Source organism: Neolamprologus brichardi, chromosome 5, assembly GCF_056152115.1.
Source record: "Neolamprologus brichardi isolate AB-2024 chromosome 5, ASM5615211v1, whole genome shotgun sequence".
Classification (NCBI taxonomy): domain Eukaryota; kingdom Metazoa; phylum Chordata; class Actinopteri; order Cichliformes; family Cichlidae; genus Neolamprologus; species Neolamprologus brichardi.
Window position 1 is genome coordinate 24323299 of NC_142108.1, and position 22119 is coordinate 24345417.

At 38.6% G+C, this 22119-nt stretch overlaps 2 protein-coding genes across 4 annotated transcripts in view; one reads left to right on the forward strand and one right to left on the reverse strand.

Annotated features, from left to right (window-relative positions):
* Positions 1 to 22119, reverse strand: part of cenpp (centromere protein P) — a 100198-nt gene that overhangs the window by 30096 nt on the left and 47983 nt on the right. The gene's annotated exons all lie outside the window — the stretch shown is intronic.
* aspn (asporin (LRR class 1)) lies at positions 3638 to 13753 on the forward strand. Its single transcript, XM_006782963.3, has 8 exons — positions 3638 to 3725; positions 5725 to 6013; positions 7251 to 7363; positions 9361 to 9574; positions 10474 to 10584; positions 10851 to 10944; positions 11373 to 11511; positions 12928 to 13753. Exons 2-8 carry the CDS (start codon positions 5767 to 5769, stop codon positions 13123 to 13125), a joined length of 1116 nt encoding a protein of 371 aa, XP_006783026.2. The 5' UTR covers positions 3638 to 3725; positions 5725 to 5766; the 3' UTR covers positions 13126 to 13753.

Consider the following 22119-nt stretch of genomic DNA (forward strand, 5'->3'; position numbering starts at 1 on the left):
AACTGAGCAGATATTTGAGGTTTACACAGCTACATTCTCGCCTGAAAATATGTTAAACGTTTATTTTGTGACCCAGAAAGAATAATAAGAGTAAAACTAACTAGCTGCCGCCATTGTTGGAAACGATGGGCTGCGCTATGAATTCTGGGACACAGCTTCTTCTTCTTCGGGGTTTAACGGCAGCTATCATCCTTCTTCATGCAGTGCTACTATCTTCTGTTTCAGTCCGTTATTACACTCTTAAATCCTACTACTTATTCCTGTGTCTTTTGGGAGCTTACAAAGCTTCAAACGACGCGTCGACTATTAAATTAGTCGTTGACGATTTTGATAGTCGACGTAATCGTGACTAGTCGACTAATCGTGGCAGCCCTAGTGACCACTGACACAGATTTAGAAGTAAAACAATGTGAGAATACCTAAAATATATTGTTAAATCACTAAATTCAGTTAGAATAGCAGTTAAATGTACTTACTGACCAACAGTTACTTGTGAGCAAAAGTTAGTTTTATGAATAAGAATATATGTCACATTAAAACAAACAAACAAAAAACAAAAGTAGAAAAACAAACAATCAAAACACCAATAATCAATATTAGTGTCAGGTGGAACTGTGGTGAGGTGAGATCATGGTGGAGTGTGGGGCTAGTGAACACTGCTCTGTTGTATAGCCTGGCTGGGTAACAGTGCCAGAAACAGGTAACACAGTGAGTTGCAGGGTCACAGTTCTTTTAAAAATGTTTCCTGGCTTCAAAACGTTCCTGTGGCACTAAAGCAACAACAGCACTGAGGCAACTCTTTGGCTAGATGCCCTGGAAGTTGCCCCCGTGACTTACGGCATTAAAAGAAATTACCAGATGGAGGAAATTCTCCTTAACACAAAAACACAACAAGTTCCAGCCGTTCCAGCGCCGTCATAGACGTCTGATGGGTTGGAAAGTATGAGATCCTTAGAGAGAAGAGACATCCTGACCGCCTTCCATCAGTCAGGCAGACCATCTCACATCAGGAAATAATCTCTAACATTTAATTTGCAGTTTGAAGACAATAAATCCAACAATTACGCCATTGAATATTTTCACTACCACAAACCAGTTTCCCCTCTTTGGATTATTACAGCTACTGAATTAAATCTTTCTGTGGCAGACCAGTCAGCTGAGAGGTATGAGGTTTCGAAGGGCTTGTACGCATGAAAACAGAAAACGACAGCATGACTGATACCTGGCTCAGACAAAGAAGCTCAATAATTTGAAGTTTGCCTTTGCTTCTGGGTAGGCAGAAAGACAAAAGGACCACCCACCATCCAGATCAACATGACGCAACAGGATATACCGTGGGGCTAGTGGTCCTTACAGTGCAGACAAATACCTTTAATGTCTTAGTCCTCACAATGGGGCACAAAAAAAGAGAAAACTCTCATGTAGGGTTACATCATGGTCTAATCAGATCCCTCCAGTGTTTGGGAAAATGGCTTCTTTTAAACTGACAATCTGGCTCCCAAGAGGCTATTGTTTCAGCACACAGCCATGAAGCTGTGATTATGGGGAGCTGGAAACTGAGTCTGAGGTTTTAACCAAGAAGGCGGACGTGTTTAAGCTACTGGTATCTAATACGTGAAGTGGACTTAGTTCTGTGAGACTTCTTAAATGCATCCAACTAGCTTCAAGCAGATTATTTAACACGCTTTTAAAAAGACAAATTACATAAATATATGTAGCCAGTTATGAAAAATACCACAAAAATGCAAACATTAAAATTAGCTATATATTCATGAAAGTTTAAAAAGTAAAAGTTAAACTTTGAGACATGTTCTAACCATACATCAGAGAGGCATACATCAACAGGGCATGTCGATTTTCCAGCTTCTGGGAACACGAGATGTTTTCCCTTTTTTAGCCTGGAGGTAAAATCCGATTTTTGCTGTGTTTCCCACAAGCTGTTCATGAGTTTATTTATTGCTGTACCAAGTCAAAAGCTAGTGGTAGGAATAACAAGTGATAAAACTGAAAGCTTACGTTTAGGAATTTCCTTCAAAGAGTTTGTTGCACATGAAAGAAGTCAGAAGGCTCCTTGTTGATGTGATGATTATTTAACCAGATCTGTGATGGTTTGGAAAATTTGATTTCCCCACCAAGACGATTCACTAAAACCCAAACAGACCCGATCCCATTTCGGGTCTTCTGACTGCCAAACCAGGGCATATTTGGATGGTCTGGCTCAGCCATAAGTTGTGCAATTCCAGCTCAGCTCAGCAGAAAATACCAGAAGTAAATGGAAAAAGGAATTGTATAACACTTGAATCCCTGAGGGAACAAGCCTCTGTTAGCTTTTCCATTCTTGGGAGGTACTTCTCATTCCTGCTTCAAATGTAAAGCTGAAAGATTTCCTACTGTGTCTTGTTAAGACAACATCACGCAGAGCACAATATATAGTAAACTTTAATTTGATGTTGCAAAGCATCACCTCCAATTATCTTTTGTCTCTGCTTTCCAAATCCACAAACAGGACATTTATAACACCAAGCTGCCAGTTCTGACTGACTGTAATGGTATGTTGTATCACCTTAAGAGTGTATCACTTCATTGCCAAAGAGTAATACACCTTAACAAGTTGTTTAGAATTGTGGACATCTGCCTGCGGGCTGATATAATGGAAATTGTTCTCAGTTCTTTTTTTCCATAAAATTTAGAAGACAGAAAAGGTCTAGACATATCATAAGGTTTGTTATGTAACTGTTCCTTACACCTTTATTCAGACATGACAGCAGCTTTGTAAAAATGCAAAGCACAACAGTTATGTTTCTACTTATCTCTACAGTTTAAATACAAGTAAATCTGCCAAATAAATTTACTTTTGTGCACAAAAATGAAAACTGAGTGCCAAACATTTCTTTTGTTTGCTTAAAAATAAAACAAAACAAAAAAACACTTCATCCACTTTGATAATATGATATATTCTTCCAAAGTGTATAAATGCATTTCCACTTCCTATGGGTAAACTATATTCAGAGACTGTTGCTGTGTTCTTATATCATGTTTACCTCAAATTTTCTGATCGCTAGTCTTCAGTAATATTGATCTAAATGAACTGTCTGCCAGTCCTTCACCATCACCCTAAAATCTCTGAGAGGGCAGGCTCAACTCCACCCTGTTGTTTCAATTAGACAAACGAAACTGCTACAGCGGCTGTACAGTTGTACTATCCTTCATTAACCCAGTGCCAATGTGCCTCAGAGAAGAAACCATTCACACTGATGTAAAACAGTTAATGTGGCTGAGAAGGGAGGGGAGGTGACAGACCTACCAGTATGTTCTATATATAAAGACTTGAGCATACAGGAGTCTAAATCTAACTATTCTGGCATTACTTCAAAGCTCCTGATGAAAAGCACATGACTAAACTCTTAACAATGCCTTTTCAAACTTAGTCCCACAGGCCTACAGATGGTGTGATCACTCAGAGAATCAAGAGCTCTTTACTAAAACCGAACCTCTCACCCTTACCAGTGGAAATTTTCCGTTGGTGGGGGTGTTCAGGGGACCACTTCCCCCCCCCCCCCCCCCCCCTTTTTTTTTTTTCCCGGAGAGGAAGGGTGATGCTGTTCTTCGTTCACTGGGAATGTATTGACTGAGGATCCAACTCTCAGCCTTCCAGCTGGACCCTGCTGCTGCTCTGCTCACTGTGTGGGGTTTAAACCAGGACATAAACACACCTGACAGCTGAGGTAGGACACACCCTGGATTTATTTATTGTTTATAAAAACACCAATTCATATTTCTAATGCAGCAAGCTAATGGTACTTTGGTCAGTTAGCAAGACTTCTGTTGTTACCTTTAAAGTTACTAGAGGTGTTTTGGTAGAGCCAAATTACTAGGCTGCAAATTCTAATCTGCCAATTTTAATTTAAACTGCTGATGGCTATGGCAGGGCATCCTAATACTGATAAATACTTACTTGCATGCAATAAGATCGTGCTTAGATCATTTTACAGTGAAGTTAAGTTTATATGTCTCATGTTGAAAGACCATGTCTAATTTTAGGCTTTATACTGAGAAGAGTAATAAATTTATGCATTGCTTGGGGTCTTTGCTCATTTGACAAAAAATACAAAATACGGTCATGGTACCAATAATAAATGCATAAATGCAAGGAAAAGGTAGTTTATAGTTTCTAATTAAAATTCCTATGCCAGATGTATAGGAGACGGCTCTAAAAAGGGTATCAATATTTTTAAAAAATCCCTAAATTAAAAAGAAAAGGTTCAGGCATAAATCCGATTATCAATTAAGTGTTGACTGTCAATATATCTATTTCTTACTGATTATTTCTGAAATCATCATCAGCATGCCCAGGACTTTTGGTTTTAGCTTCAGTTTTATATTTGGTGTTTGTAAAGTGAATGTTTAGACTCAGGACAGATGATCAAAGAGAACAAGACATCTGATGTTTAGAAATGGAAAATGACGAGTATTTTCTGACCTTTTCATGACTAGACATGTAATAATTGAGACCAAGTGATATTAAAGATAATTACTCAATGTAAGTGGTAATAAGATTATGAGAGTCCTAATGAAAGACATCTGGTTTGAATACTTATGAAATGCCTCTTTAGATGTAAATATTTGCTACGCCAGTCAGACTGGAGTTAAGTGAAACTTCTAAGGTTTCAATGGTTGTTTGACTCAGTGAAAAGAAAACAACAACAAAGAAGAATTATTCCCAACTTACTGCACAATTGGAAAGCATACATGAAGCATTTGATGTATTTATAGTATTTTTTTTTTTTTGGGGCTAAATGTTCACATGTGGAACACAGACAGACTGGGGGCAGAGGAAGGGGGTCGGTGCTGTGCAGTATTTGCTGTCAAAGCAGGATGCTCGACCACCACCACATATTTGTGGGTGGACTGCACGTTCAACTGCACGGCTCAGAATCCATCAAGATTAGCAGAAGCACGGAACCAGACAATGTCAGCCTCTCTCTGCTGGTTATGTGAATATGTAATCGAGGAGGATATATAAATCATGTTGTGAATGACCACAGATGGTGAATAGGTGAGAGCTGGAGAAACATTTATGTTGGCTGCAAGAAGTCCTTTCCAGAGGAGGTTTTGAGAGCTCCATGGAAACACTGGTAGAAAAAAAGGGTAGCACTTATGAAAATTGATCTCTCCAGGAAGTCCACATGCACTTTCAAATGTACTGTTTTAGTAATATTCTTAAATCAAGCTGTAAAAAGGAAATTTAACTCATGCACTAAAAACTGCTCATGTCTATGGTGAAATTAGTACTAGTTTTATATAGCTCCAACACCACCAACAATGTAGAATGGTGGTTCCTATAAAGCTCTGACTGGATTGTTTTTAGGAAAAAACACAACCCAGGAAAAACTGCAGCATAACAGTCAGAATGATCAGCAATTATACACTACAGTGGTTCCTAACTGTGGCACTAGCTGCAGAAGTTTTTTTTTAAGTAAAAATGTAGTCAAGAAAAGACTGATAGATCAGTACATTAAAAAAAGGTTGGAATAGACAGTTCTCAGCTAACTAAATACTATATCCTGTAAGTGTGCTTTATACTGTGCCAGAACTGTTTTGTTCTGTTGTTTTCTATTCTGGTAATTAATTAATACAGTTTTCTTGTGATGCTATCAAGTTCAACCTCCACACTGGGGACTACTTAAACATTTATTTTTTCATTCATTTATCTGTCTTTCCTAGAGTTCTCCTTGGCTCCTGTTTAACCACAACTCTAATAAAACCATGAGGATCTTCCTCTTGCTTTGCCTGCTGGCACTAGGCCATGCCAAACCCTACCAACCAATCAATGTTATGGACTACCTGAAAAACTATGACACAAAAATCCATGAAATCATGATGTCAGATTCAAATGATGATGACGACGATGATGATGAGGACGATGATGATGATGATGACGACGATTACGATGATGAGGACTGTCCAGCTCATTGCCATTGCTCACCCAGAGTGGTGCAGTGCTCTGACCAGGGTTAGAACACACTCAGTCTGAAGTAACTCATTATGTTACATTATGTTATGTATGTTATGTAAACATGGAGTGTGCTGAAACACATTCTATTCAAAACTCTATGTTAAGTCTGCCATATAAGATGATAGGTAAGGCTAGTGATAATCTTATGTTTATTCCAGTTAAATTCAATGACAAAAAATGACTATGGTTTAGTCTGGCCTTAAGTTACTTCTCTATTTCTGGCACTCATATACATAAAATAGAACAGCAATCATGTAGTAGTTGCTGTATTTGTCTATGTGAAAAAGGTTTTTTAAAATAAATATTTATTTTAACATCAGTTTTATAAAAGGATATCAGCAATCTCTGCCTTGCAAGGTTTTAGGATTTATCTACCACTGAAAACAGTCTCCAAAATCCAAAATTCACTTGAGCATTAATTGCTAAAAAAAAATCTTAATGACATCTTGTAAGACATGCTTGCCTAAACCTTGCTGATTAATAGCAGTTGGGTGGTGCATCACCATGACCACAAACTGTAGAGGAATATCTGAGATAGTACTTTGCTGATTTGGGTTTACAGGAGGCATTACAGTATATGAATTTAAAAAAGTGATCAGGACTAACAACAATTTGACTGTTAAACTGTTGTCATATAACAAAAAATATGAATGTTAAGACACTGATGAAATTTGGCATCATATATACATCTAATGTGAACTTTCTAAAATGTAGGGGCAATGCAGCCAAACAATTTTCACACACAACTCACCAATGGAACAGGAAAGCCTTCATTTCCAGCATTTCAAAAAACTAAAATTTTCTATTTGGTTTTGTGGTCCAAGTTCTAGAACTAAAGTACATTAAAGAACTAAAGTACATTAAACTCCAAAAGCCCAACTTACAGTAAAGTGGGGCTCTCTTATACTTTGGTACTAGGATTAAGCTATGAAAACACCCAAGGGTCCACTGCCAATCACTCCAATAACTTAATGTTTTTTAACCAAACTTTCATATACTATTGGCACACGCAGCAGCAGCTTGTGATTTTTTCTGAAATACTATGCTATATATATTTGGTATAATTACCCCAGACATATGACCCACTGATATTTTATCAGAGACCTAGGATAATCAGAAAGACAACAATTTCTTTTTCACATGTGTATCTCGGTTAAAAAAAAAACCCAATTACTTCCATCATTTCTGATCCAACTCTTTCCTTTAAATAGGCATTTATGTTTTTTCTTAACAGGTCTGATATCTGTTCCTGATAAGATTCCAGAAGACACAGTGATGATTGATCTCCAAAACAATGATATCACTGAAATCCAGCAGGATGACTTTAAAGGCCTCAACAAGCTTTATGTAAGACATCCTTTAAGAACTAGTTTACCCTGCGCATGGTGCACTGAACATCAGAACTACTTAATGTTAACATCTAATATATGAGAAGCATGCCAGCAAGTTAGTTACAAGCAAATGTAGTAATTGAATGGCATCAGTCCACCTTAGAAAACCAAACTACATAAGCAAATAAGTTCCAGTCACATTATGCATCCTCCATATGTTATGTAGAAGTACTACAAAAGAATGCAAGTTTTAGCAATGCTCATATACTGCACATGGATGGGAATGCATTACATCATTAAAAATAATGCTGGATAACTCGACATACCAATCTTTCTACTAAAGATTAAAAGAGCTGACTCAAACATACTGTATCCACACATCAGCACAGCTCTTCTGCTTTAAGCTGGACAGAGTGGAACTCTAAACTGACCTCTGTGACCGAGGCCTTTGTTTATTTGCAAATGTCCTGTTGTACAATAACCCAAGAATACTAAGTTAGGTGAAGCTCATAGGTATATTATTAGGTTTGATGGTATGTTGTCTTAGCATTTACATTTACAGTTATTCCCCCAGTAAACCCTCTTGTTTAAAAGTTTCCATGAATTAGGAAAAATCCAAGCCGCAATAGCTCAAAGCGAGGGCAGGACTGCATAGTTTCTTACACTTAATACAATGCAAAAATGTGTATGACTTCTGATTATGCCAAAAGTAATGATCATGGATAGTTTTGTCTATAATGAAATCACAAATTACCACAAAGAGATCCATCATGCCTGAGCTAAATGCATCGCAGCTCGGCAGGAAGTCAGAAGGGGAGAAAATGCAGCATTTTAAATGAAATATTGCACTGGGTTCATAATTAAACACAAAAGTGAAGCATAATTTCAAGAAAGGATGCAGCATAATAATGGTTTGATCTTATCAGCTTGTTTTCATATTTGCTTGGAGCCAAAATTGTACCTGAAACTAAAACTGGATTAATTGTGCAGCCCTAAGAGGCCAAAATGAAACATCAAAGTCACTTAAGTCAGTACGGTACAAAATCTGGTAACCATTAATTGTTAATGGTACACTTAACACTACATAAATTCAGACTTAATGACACATTAAATAAAACAATTAGAACCATAAACCATAAATGTAAATATTTCTGCTAATAAATAAATTATGTATGTAATTTGCAGTTTAAACCCTACAATACTCATGGGTCAATATGGGAAAAGTTGACTGTTGTTATAAACATAATATAATGTCCAGCTGATGAGGTCTTTTGAAATAAAAGTGGCCACATTTTTTGTTCTCCCTAGAGCTTTAAACTGAGACACACCAAAGACAAAAAACAGCAAAAATTAGTACTAAGGCAACAAGAACAGACCTGGTTCTGAAATTTAAAATGAATCACATTCAGCCCCAGGATATCAGTGACTGACCATGCTGTCTTGTAACTGTTACAGCTATGAGATAGGGAGAAACAATGCACTGATATCAGTCCAAGAGCAGCCTTCAAGGAAAAAAAAGAGCTACTTTTTATAAAACTCTGCTGAGAGAAGCTTTATCTTTGATCTGTAGACAATGTTTTCTCAGCTGAGAATAAAACACATCATGGCCTAAAACACTGAATAAAACCAGAACTTCATGCTATTATTGTGGTTAGTCACAGTGCTTGAATAGTGCAACTGACCAGCATCTTGATAGTGCTGAATGTTGTTTACTTCATAGTCTGCTCATTGATTCAAAATGTAATAAAGTCTTCATTACGATTCAAGTCTCACTATTGTACTACACTACAAAAAAAGCACAACATAACTTGAGCAAAACATAAATGTTTTCAATCATAAGCATATGTTGTTCTTTGTTGAAAACCTTTTACCGAGCACAGGTTTAATGTTGGCCAGAAAAGTTCATTCTTTGCCGTTTCAAACTTTCCATTCTTTAACTTTGTGCAGGAAATGAAGCTAAACTGAATTTGAATCTATAAAGCTCTATTAAAATTCCCCTTTTCCCTAAAACAGGGCCTGTTTCTGATCAACAACAAGATCTCTAAGATTCATCCAAAGGCCTTCAAAAACATGGACAATCTCAGACTGCTGCATCTGTCCTACAACCAGCTGAATGAGATCCCTGCAAATTTGCCTCCCAATGTCATTGAACTCCGCTTTCATGAAAACCAGATCAACAGAATTCAGAAGGATGCATTTAAGGGCTTGAGGAAACTTCATGTGTTGGGTAAGACCCACTTTTAGGTTCTTCTATCTGGTTAACTATAGCTGTTCTCTAAAGGCAGTGGTGTATGGTTCTTTGTTAAGGAAAGGTCTGAAGATTTATTTATTCAGTCAAAAGAGGAATCGTCAGGAGGTAATAACATTACTTTAACAGTGAAAGATAATCAAACAGAATGAAGGAATGGCTATAACCTAGATCTGGCATGAATAGTAATTACAGACTTACACAAAGGTCCAAAAAGCTCTTAATCCAACATAATAAAACAAGCTGGTTGCTACTGCCTTTCAACTGCCTTCAACTTCTACTGCCTACTCATACTAATATAGTATTTTATCATCTGCCACCTCTGTCGTTAATGTGATTTAATGTGAATATGTCCACATAGATATGGTGAAACTTTAGGCTTGAGCTTTTGGCTCACAAGAATATTTATACATGCACATGACCTCATTATTTGAAACTTTGACCATGTTTAATAGGAGCACCCATCATCGTAACAGTGTGTATTGTAAGACAGAAAACAATGAAAACCCAATAAATCACCTTCAAAAGACCAGTGGAAAATAGATATAACACTTCATTTGGACAAAGAGTTCTGCCATTACAGCAGTGACAGAATGATACGATCAGTAACACAATCACTTCAAGACCTTATGCGGACCAAGCCAAGATTTTGTTATCAATAGATCATTTAGAAGACTATTGTCAAGACTTTGCAAGCTGCCCAGGCTTATTGATTTATTCTATTTATAGAGAATGTAAACAAAGCTGTACAGATCTCCAAGAGCAACAGATGAGAATGTCATTACAATAGATCTGTTGTACTTCACTTGATGCAGGTTCTCTATTGAAATAATGAATCATTAATAATAAAACCAGATGTTTTGTGCTTACTCAAATAGAGCTGGGGGCCAACCCTCTGACCAACAGTGGAATTGAGATAGGAGCTTTTAATGGCCTGTCGAGTCTGTATATCGGTATAGCGGAAGCCAAACTAACTTCCATACCAAAAGGTAGGATATCACTCATGTTATGTTTTACTGTTTTAAACAATTCAGTTTAAAAGCTTTTACACTTTTCTTTCTCCTCATACACTGACAGTTTTACATACTGGGACCTAGCTACACAGTAAACTTAGCCATAAAACCACTAACTTCAATTAATATGATGTTGTAATTTGATAAGATTTTTGTCAAATCATTACAAAAGATTGTAAGAAATAAAGCATCTTAATGTGCTACTTAAACTGCTTATAATCAATGTATGTTGTGTCTTCCAGATTTCCCATCCTCCATTACAGAACTGAGTCTGGACTACAACAAAATCTCTAAGGTGGAAATAGAAGACTTCATCAGATATAAAAACTTGCAGAGGTGAAAACCACCAATCCTTTAACCTATAAGCTGATTTTTTTCAAAGACATCCTTCACTAACGCAGATTTCTACTTCATGCTTTTGGTTAGATTAACTTAACTTTTCAATCAACAGGAATAACTAATTTGTAAACACTGGTGACTGTTTTCATGTTGAATCAAACTGAGACTGAAACATTACTCAAACATTCAGAAATAAAACTGACACCAGAATTAAAAGGAAAAAAAAAAGCCACTGTCACAATTTATAGTGTTTTCACTCCACAGCATGATACTAATGATTTCCTAAAGACTGATTCTAGTTCCCACCTGCAATCTTGCACCTCCAGGGCACCATAAGTTAGGAACGACAGACCGATATTAAGCAATTATGCAAGATGTTAAAATTTTTTAAGCTTCTATATCTTAATAACTTGTTAATTTTACAGGCTAGGACTAGCTTATAACCAGATCAAGTATGTAGAAAATGGCAGCCTTGCCAACACCCCGAACATCCGTGAGATCTACCTGGACAACAACCGTATGAGAAAGGTCCCACCTGGCCTTAGTTCCCTGCGCTACCTACAGGTGAGATATGGACACTGTCACAATGCTGCTACTTTGGTAAATAAAATTAGCAGCACAACTCAAACCTCTGTAAGTCACAACTGTGCAAACTTTATTTGTGGGTGATCTTCCTTTTACTATAACAAGAGATGTTTTAGACCAAATTGACAAAGGCCTAGAGACTCATTGTTGACCCCCTGGCAACAACCGATCAGTGAGCAGTTGGTGGAGGTTGCTAGCTGGCTGTAGGTGAAATTGGTGAAAAAGCTATTGCTATTCTCCATGCACCTTGAAAATAGCTTAACTTGTACCAGAAACCTCCATTCGGTTTTCAACTATTTCAATACTATTCAGTGAGTAACTGGTGAGTGTCCAAACAGGTCGGGGTCTTCCATGCAAACTATGGGTGAACAGGAAAATCTTCAGCAACCAAAGCAAAGACAACCTAATGAGACCCAGCAACCACTTTCCAACAGTTTTTTAAAAATCATTTCTCCTTCATACTCTGTGGTTGCCAAAGAATTGCTGACTGATGTCTAGGCCTGTTTGGCATGATTCCCTTCAGTGTCTTCTTTACGCGAGCCTATTCTTGCATGTGGATGTGAGAGCAGACTATATTTTATATGTCCCTGAGTATGCAGGTTCTCCTCTAATCTGAGCATTTTCATTATTTCATATGAGTGAACTTGAGGGTCACTGCACTACAAGAAAAAAAACGTACGTGGAATGCACTTTTTCAAAACCCTTTTCTGATGATGACAAAATAATTCCTTACTTAAACTTAAAGGTGCAATGTAATCCTCTAAAATAATTGCCCAAATTAGTGCCTAGAGGAGTTTTAAGATGTCTGCTGATTTGTGAGACTTGTTTGTTGAAGTACTTTGACATGTGACATGTACTTTGGATGAGTTCTCATGGTGTACTCCAAAGGTTTTGTACTCCAAAAGTTTGGCAAAAAAACTACACATCTGTGGTGTCTGCAGCTGTCTGTGTGCATGTCCACAAGCGAGTATAATACTGGTGTAACTTTTTTCCACTTATATACTCACAGCTGCTAATGTGTAAGAGGAACAAACATGAGAGCTTCCACCACTACTCCAATATAAGAGTAGCTTGAGCAGAAGTTAAAAAAAAAAAAAAGCCTCAGTCATGATATGTTTCTTGTAGAATGACTCAGTCACAATGGAAATAAAAAAGGAAAAATATGTTTGCTAGAATATATTTCAGCCTTCCAAGCAAGACAAGACTCCTTTAACTTAGCAACTTGGAGCCATTAAGTAATGCCTAACAGACCATTCCTCCTATTGGGTTGTGTTTATGAGGTTCCAGTGTAGCAATAAAGCAGTAATAACGCATAACTTTTACTCATGCGTAGTTTGCTGTAAAAAAAAAAAAAGCAGAAGAATAACTAACACAAAATGCTGTCCATCTGTTCAGGTAATTTACCTCCATGGCAACAAAATCAGCAGTGTGGGAATCAACGACTTCTGTCCCATCAGGGACGACAGCAAGAAGAACCTGTACACTGGCATCAGTCTCTTTGCCAACCCTGTTAAATACTGGGCCATACAGCCGGCAACCTTTCGCTGCGTCACCGGACGGAGGGGTGTTCAGCTCGGAAACTTCAGAAAGTAGCGTGGAGGGAAATGATAAAATAAGGACATAGCTGGAAATAATTCTGATAGGCTAAAAACAGATTAAACTCTCCTATTAAAGGGTTAACCGTTAAAAAACAAACAAACTAGAAAGATGTATATTTGAACCTGTAGCACACGGGGAACGAAAGTACCATTTACACCCTGATGAAGATAAAAATGATATCATAAGTTATAACACTAGGAAATGTTTTTAGCAGCTACAAACATCATGAAATGGAAGGATGTCACAGAACGAACAGCATTACAATCAAATCTGAAAACAAGCGCCCTGCTCACCTTTGTAAGGTGCATGATAGGATGTTTAGCTTTTGCCTTATAACTTTTATTCTGTACACTTTCTTAGGAATAAAGCGCCTCCCTCTGGTCACTTTTTGAGCAAAATCACCCAATGATACGAGTGGTATTACATGCTGTACATGTACTGTTTAAAGAAAGGAAATTCTTTTTTTCTTATTATTTTCTTTCTAGTTTTAAAACCGTAAGCATTGTTTAATGAAATGTAGAGTAGAAAAGTGTTTAAGTCTTTGTAATACTTACAAAAACTTTATTTGTATTATGAAGAAGCCATTTTTTTTCCTCAAATTAGATGTTGTAATTATCGTAGAAGAGTCACTAGAGGCCACTAACAGGAGCTGAACAGCTACACCTATACTGAAATATCTTTTTCTTCCAGCAGAAGTCTGTACGGTCAGTGGTGTTGGCATTATGAAGTGCACTTTGCACACAGTGATGAAGTGTCACGTTGAAGCCCCATGTCTGTGGATATTTTACATTATCTCAATGCATGTTTGTTATGTTTTTATTTAGAAGCTGACAGCCTAATGTCAGACTGGATTATACATTGGTCTTGAGGCAAATACGTCCTCTGCAGGACTGGGGATATACTGATTACCTGTAACTAATGTATAAATTTACCCCTGTTTAAGAGAACTATAGCATCCATGTGAACTACAGTTAATTTTAAAATAATAAGATAGGAGGATTCATAATCTGGATATCTGAGAACATCTCATGGTCAATCATGTCCCTGTTTCTTCCAATGGTCTCTGATCTGAAATGGTGCTATATTTATTGAGGATGTCGCTAAATAAAACTGGAACATCTACACATGTAAGTCTTGACTTTTTATTTAAAAAAAAAACCAAAATAGGTGAATTTATCATTTCTATTTGGGAATCTTAGAATTTTATTAATTCATTTTCAAATGAAAATAAGCTGTATACACATATTCAAAAATGAAACCAAGGAAACCAAGGAAAGTTGAAGTCTATTTTTTATAAAACTTAAATAAAAAATAATGATAGTTTGGTTATATTTGCATAATATAAAATACATACAATTATATTTATAACATCAAGAAAATTATGTGTGAAAATTATGCCTTCAGACATTTTAGACTAATCATTATGAATGTCATTTAGTCTACAAAATATCAGAAAATAGCAAATGTTGCACATTTAAAGGGATTTTTGCCCAAGCTTTATAAAACTATTCAGTTAAAATTTTTAAGACGGAAAAGGAAAAAAAATCCTTAAAATTTTAGCAAATTGACAAATGATGAGTCTCTGTACACTAGAGACATGGCACTCAAAAAATTCCAAAATCCCTGAAATGTATCAGAGAATTCCACAACAGCAAGTGTGGTAGAAGTAACTACCCACTTCCAAGGGAAGATTTTTCAAAGATTTACTTTGGGGTAAACCTTTTTTTTATTTTTATTTTTTTAGATAATGCTTCACAATAAATGCTCGAATAATTGCACAGTGCCCTCTCAAGATGGCTGCCAACTGATGAGACAAAGAACAAGAAATAACGATTCACACAAGGCAGAACTCCAGATTCCTTATTTGTTGCGCCTGGTGACATTTCGAGGACACCTGCTCTTCATCAGATTGTTTGTTTTTGTTTTCTGTCAAGTCATGAGACTTGTCTTTGTTTTTCAGCGAATTCTCAGATTCAGATTCAGATTCAGAAGACTTTATTTATCCCCGAGGGGCAATTGAGAACTGATTCTAAGCAAAACATCTTGGTAATCCCTTCTAACCTACACGCTGTAAAGTTTAGGTTGATGATTGTTTCATTCATTATAAAATATTGTCAAGTTAGACCAAAACCAATTAGTTCGGACCAAGAAAATCCATTATCCAGCCTAATGCTGGACCAGTTTATCTAACATGAGGCTGGATAAAGAGCAGCAACATTTATTCTCCAGAAGATGTCACTGCACAATAAAAAGTTAGAGGCATTTCTCTCCGTGTCAGTGGAGGTCTGGAAACGAATCCAGAACCAGATTTTAATTTGACAAAAGTTTTCTTTGTTCTTTATGTTCTCTGCCATTACAGCCAAGTCTGCCACTACTTAAAAAAAAAAAAAAGTATGTCTCCAAAGGGCCAGACTTGGGAAAAAGTGAAAGCCCGAGAGCTCTTGTAAATCTTCTAATCATTCCTTTTATGCAACATTTAACTTACAAAAGCACTTTTCCATTGTACATTTGAAACTGCTTGCTACAGCATTTTATCAGCACTGTACAACACAGTAACTATTCATGCCAAAGACTTAATGTTTAGACCTAATGTTTAGCTGTATCATCACTGAGATGGAAACAGTAGACATCCTGTGCATCATTGCCACAGAATTGAAGGAAGGACAAGACATCTGTTAAAATGGAGTCTCTTAAGGGTGTGGCAAGCCTGATCCAGGACTATAGGACAATGTATACCCTTGTATTGGGTTGCATCAGATACAAAAGGTAAGGTCTTTTAAGAGCAACATATCAGTAAAGGTTTCATAAGGTCACCACCACAACCTTAATAAATAAAATCAAAGTGGCTTTATCAACTCGTACATCATCACCAAGAAAAATAAATGATTTATGGCAATAATCCAATTTGTTTAGATCTTCCTGACAATGTACTTAAAGTGGCAGACATAACAGTACATCCTAAAACTATACTATGCACCTAAAAAGTGTCTAAAATTACACCATAGAGTGCTACACTGCTTAAACCTGCAACAACTGAGGCCACTTGGGGGCAGCACAACAAGCTGTAAACAATCATGAAGTACAGCATATTCAATGTGGTGTAGTCAGTATTTGATAGCTTTAGCTAACTTAAGAAACATAATCATGTATTAAGAAATAAATAAGTATAAATCATTATCTTTGTATAGTATTCTACTTTTTTTTGGTAGTATTATTGTTGTTATTGTTTCTGCTCTATCCACTCTCCAGCTGTGATAAGTGAATTTTCCAACCGTGGGACTTAAAAAAACAAAAGAAAAATTGTCACCAGCAAGCGTCAAAGTGCACAGTGGTGCTGGGCTGTGTTTTTAATAAACCCACTGTACACAGTAGGTGGGTGGTATATTTGTTGTTGTTTATTTCTCTGAGTAATGTATGCCTTTAACTAGCTTGTAACTTTATATTTCTGTATTTATGTTTATTATTGTTCTTGGTGGTTATAGCAGCTTGCCTCAAACCACGAGTTTGTTTTGTTCCTGATTTACGTTTCGCTTTTCTTTTCTTTTTTCCCTATGGACACTTTTGTTGTTAGCAACCAAATTCTGGATTTTTAGTCTTGTTTAACAGTGGATCATTTACAAAGATGAAGATATAGGCTTTAAAAGTGCCCCTTCTATTGGGTTTTCACGGACGATAGTAGGTTCTAAAATTATTTAAATTCAATCTCGGATGAATAACATGACATTTCAAATAATGTTAATTACTTATTTAACAAAAATAAAACCAACATGCAGAAGGAACATGTGAAAAACTATACACCCCATGATTTAACAGCTTGTAGAACCACCTTTAGTAGCAATAATAATAGCGCATTGGACAGACACATGACTCGGTGACTAGAAGGTGCCCAGGTCCTGCAGAACTCCAGATTCCCCATTTACTGTATATATAGATGCGATAAATAAGCAACATGACTGAATATGGCAGTAATAAATGAGATCAACCCAGAGCGAAAAGCATGACAGGCTGTATCTTTTCTTTTCTTTTCTCTCTCAGCTTCTCTGGGCTTTTAAGGAGCAACAGTTCCTGCAAACTCCCAGATATCCAACACCTGCCGAGTGATCCATCTTCACCTGAAACTATTATCTATAGTTTAAAGAAAATTAGCCCAAACTGAAGTACAGTAGGGATATGGATGGTTTGCTTCTGGTCTGTTTTGTCTTTTTAAATAAAGACTCCATGAGCTGTGGGTGGGGTAGAGGGGAACTGCCTCTCTCTCTTTCGCTCTCTGTCTCCAGGAAACATATGGAACAGATCTGCCATTTGGCTAGGCCTCCTTCTGCCACGTCTCACAGTCATACACACACAGACACACACACAAACACACAATCACAGTCCTAACATCAGGGCTTTTACCTCTCTTCACCCTCTACTTTTAGTCCTCTAACTATACTCCATCTTCAGCTTTATTATTTTCATGTCCTTTTGTGTCTTCCATTTTCTCCTCCAGTTACGACTTTAATCTACCAAATTTCTTTATTTGCTGAAGGTAGTTAAAAGGGAAAAAATAGATGAATGACATGAGTTGCAGTGTAGTTAAGGTCACTTGAAAAGGAGCATATTTTTCCTTCTATTTGTACAGTTAAAAATTAGTGCAACATAATTTGACACAAATTACTGTACATTTGGATTATGCTCAGTTCTAAAGTGATTTATTGGCAAATCATTTTAACACTGTAGGTTAAAATAGCATATTAATCATATTGGTAGAGTGGCTCTTATGACTTTTCAAAAAACACAACAAACCTTTAGGTTAATTTTTCAAACTCAGCTTAAAATGAAAGCAGCATAGAAACAGAGAAGAACAATGCCTTCAACACCGAACACTTGTAGTAATGTTTAAGAACAGAAAAAGGCCCAGCATCTTCCATCTTCCAAGTTAAATGCTAATTTTCTATTTTCTGTAGGGTTTTTTTTGTCATTCTTGTGCAAAATTTCTAAAAGACACATTTCTAAAAGGTTGTTGTGTGTACGTCTTGATGCATGCTCAATCATCCAGGTAAGTAAATCTCCAAAAGTTGATTCTGTTCATCTGGATGTAGCGTTTTGTGGGAGAAACTGTTTTGTCACTCATCCAAGTGACTTCTTCAGTCTCAGCTGACTGCAGGTTTCCCCAATCTTATAAATTATTAAATCATTATGCAAATGTACTGTTCACATAAACGCACATCCTGAGTGCGCTCAATGTAGGTGCGTAGCACACGCACTGGACAAAGAGAATGCATCCTCCTCTGCTCCTCAGATGCAAAAGGAGGGGAGCAAAAGCTCCGCAACTCAACTCCACTGAGCTATAAGATGCAGGAATGATCTTGAGAAAATAGGCAGCACTTCTCGCTTTTGCTGAAGCCAAAGCGAGAAGTAATGCAGTCTTATATGAAAGAAATTTCATATCCACAGACTCAATGGGTTCAAACGGGGGGCTATAAATGGCCTCCAGCACCAAAGACAAGTCCCAAGCAGGGACACTGGACTTAAGCTCGGGTCTCAGCTGGCGAACCCCTTTTAGAAAATGTATGGCAAGGGGATGTGCACCTGGTGTCACCCCGTCAAAGCCAATATGACAAGCAGATATAGCTACTAAATAAACCTTAACTGTCAAAAATGAAAGGCCCTTATCCAGCAGCTCCTGCAGGAATGTCAAAACATCCACAATACAGCACTGAAATGGGAGAGTGTGGCGGTCCTGGCACCATTGCTCGAAGGCTCGCCATTTGTAAGCGTACAAGCCTCTAGTAGATGAGGCCCTAGCTTGTCGCTATCACACTAGGTGGCAAACCCTTAGCAATCAAGTTTAACCTCTCAGCAGGTAAGCATGAAGGCGCCACAGATCCGGGCGCGGATGAACCACTTCTCCTCCTGCCTGAGAGAGGAGGTCCCTGCGGAGAGGAAGCTGCCAAGGACTCGCTGCTAGCAGGCTGATTATCTCTGCATACCACGACCTTGTGGGACACCAAGGGGCCACTAGAATCAGAGAGAGAGAATGCTGACGCACTCTCTCTGAACTGGAGATATCATTTCCACTGGAGGAAATGCATACAGGAGCACGTCTGGCCATTGGTGCGCTAGCACGTCCAAGCCCAAGGGTGCATTGTGGTCGATTATGGAGAAGAACAGGGGGCAGTGAGTATTTTCCCTGGAAACAAAAAGATCTATTTGTGCCTTGCCAAATAGATCCCAAATCTGAGCCACTATTAAAGGGTGTAACCTCCATTCTCTCACCAGAGGACCCCCCCTGGAGAGAAGGTCCGGCCCCAGGTTCAGGTGGCCCGGGACATGGGTGGCTCTTAGAGACAGAAAATGAACACTGCACCATAACAGCAGAGAGCAAGACAGCTTCAACAAGGGAAGAGAGCGTGTTCCTCCCTGCCTGTTTATGTAAGACACCACTGTTGAATTGTCCGTCCTGACTATGACATGCTGGCCCTCCAGGACTGGACGGAAATGTTTTAGAGCTAAGAACACTGCTTACAGCTCTAAGTGGTTGATGTGCAGCTCGCGCTTGGTTTCTGACCAGATCCCTCTCACTGATGCACCCCCGCACAGCGCTCCCCACCCTCTTAGGGATCTGTGGACACCACCTTGCGAAACAACGCCCTCCCAATCCGAGAGCCCTGATGCTGCAGCCCGAGCTCCCTCCAGGGACAGAGAGATAGCATGCAAGACGCGGTTACCGGCAGCCTCCTGATCTGATGCACACAGGTGGTGAGAGAGAGTCCAGTGTTGAAACGCTCTCCTTTTTAACAGTCCAAGTGGCATTATGGTGATCATAGATGCCATCATGCCCAACAAACATAATATTGTCTGGAAACGCAGTCTGCGTCCAAGCTGAAACTGAGCAAGGCAGCGATGAAACGCGGCCACTCTGTGCTCCGACAAACGTGCGCGGCTGGAAAGCATATTTCCAAAAACCCGCAAACCACGACGGCTTCTGAGCTGGCAGAGGAGAGGGTCAGTCCACCTGCAGCTTCTCAGCAGCACAGCAAAACAGGGAGAAAAGAGAGGTGTCATCGTGGCCGACCGGCACAGCAGCGGCGGCCCCTTGGACCGACAATGAGCTCTCCTGCTCATCCTCCGACAAACCATGGATGTCCAGGCCGATGTCCAACACGTCATCGTCTTCCTGGGGAGCGCTGGTGGGCTTCAACCCAGGCTGAAGCCCGTCAGCGCTCCTGCATGGTTCTGGATCGTCATCAGCTATCCCGTCAACATATTCCATGTGGTCAGCCCAGCTAATTGCGGGGACATCGACCGGATAATCCTTGTCTTCGGACTCGGACAAAGCTGGGGCACCAGACTCGGAAAGGACAGGGTCATGCCATGCGACAGCCGAGCATCCCAGCACTTTTTCCACAAACGTCACCCATCTTTCCAGGGTCAAGCGACAAAGGCGACAAAGCGCACAGGCTTCGGGCTCCGTCAACGCTCTCCTAGCGTGGACGATCCCCAGGCAGACAGGGCAAGCATCGTGCTGGTTGCTGTTGTGCAAAGACAAACCGCATCCCTGAGAACAGGGGTGAACAGAAGATTTCTGCTTTGCTCGCTTCGGTTTGGAGTCCATTCCAAAACGCAAAGCAAAACGCTGCACAGAAAAACTTGAAATTATCGCTCCACGGGCAGCCTACACACCAACTGCGCGGTGGAGGCTAACACCAACAGGGGCAGTTAAGCTAAGTTCAAGTCGGCAGACAACGGAGCTAACTAGCAGCAGCTAGCTAGCCCAACTCAGCAGAGGTGTTGTCAGCGAGATGAAGAGTGTAAGAACTGAAGGATGACTGTGATGACAGCAGCTATATGTGCAGGCGGGGCCGTGAGTGTGAATAAAGGTTTCTTCAGCCAGGACACGCGAGGGCGTGATATCCCATACTTATGTGTTGTACCGAGTGAATCGACTGAAAGGGAACATTGAGTTTTATTGTTTGTTTAAAAAAAAAACACATTTTAAGTTTGTTGTTTTTCATTTATAGGGTGTTTTCTGAAATTGTGTTGTGACTAATACATTTTTTCTGAGACATCATGTTTCCTGAAATTTCCTGTGTTTATTCTTTTTGAGCTCTGTACTCTTGGTTTTGTTAAGTTTTACTAATTACTAAAGTGTATTTAGAAGATTGTATCCATAAAAACTGCACAAAAAGTAATTCTCATACAAAAGTAATTCTCATACAATCGTCCCTTCCACAGAATCTGCTAATTACTTCCAATCACCTGCCTCTGCCTGAATTGATGATGTAATACTCTCACAAGGATTATCAAACCACCTCATGTTTTTGATATTATCTTTTAATCTTCCATTCCAGTTTTAGTAGTTCCTCCTCACAAGACTTTGTAAGTTAAAAGTTGCTGAACACACATTTCCCTCTCCCTTTTATTTTTCTGAAAAGACTGTAAATCTTATAAATCTCCTTCTCAGAAACGTATGCACTGCCTGGGGAAATAAATCTGCTTTCTCTGTCTACAGTTCAAATATTTTAAATCCAAGAACAACAAATTTAAATCACACGTCTACACCTCTATCGTTCCCTCCTCTTCAGCTTCCACTGTACATCAAACAGCATCATGGGACACCAATAAATACAGTTCTGATCAAAAGTTTAAGACCACTTGAAAAATGGCCAAAAAAAATATCATATTTTGCATGGTTGGATGTTAACGAGGCTCCAAGTACAGCTTTAACATGCAACAATAAGAAATGTGAGTGAGACCAAAAATGTTTGAGCATGAAATTTATTGAAAACAACGCTTAAACTGAAACAGGCTGTTTTACAGCTGCTGAAGTTTAGGACCACATGCCTTTAAAACAACAAATCTGTGCAAAAATGTGGATTCATTGTCATTTTCTATCAGGTAGTCACACTGTCGTGATATTCAGATAGGAAAGGCAAAAAACCTTTCTCTTTCTGAATGTGGTCGGGTTGTTGAACTGCATAAACAGTATCTCTTGCAGCGCGCCAC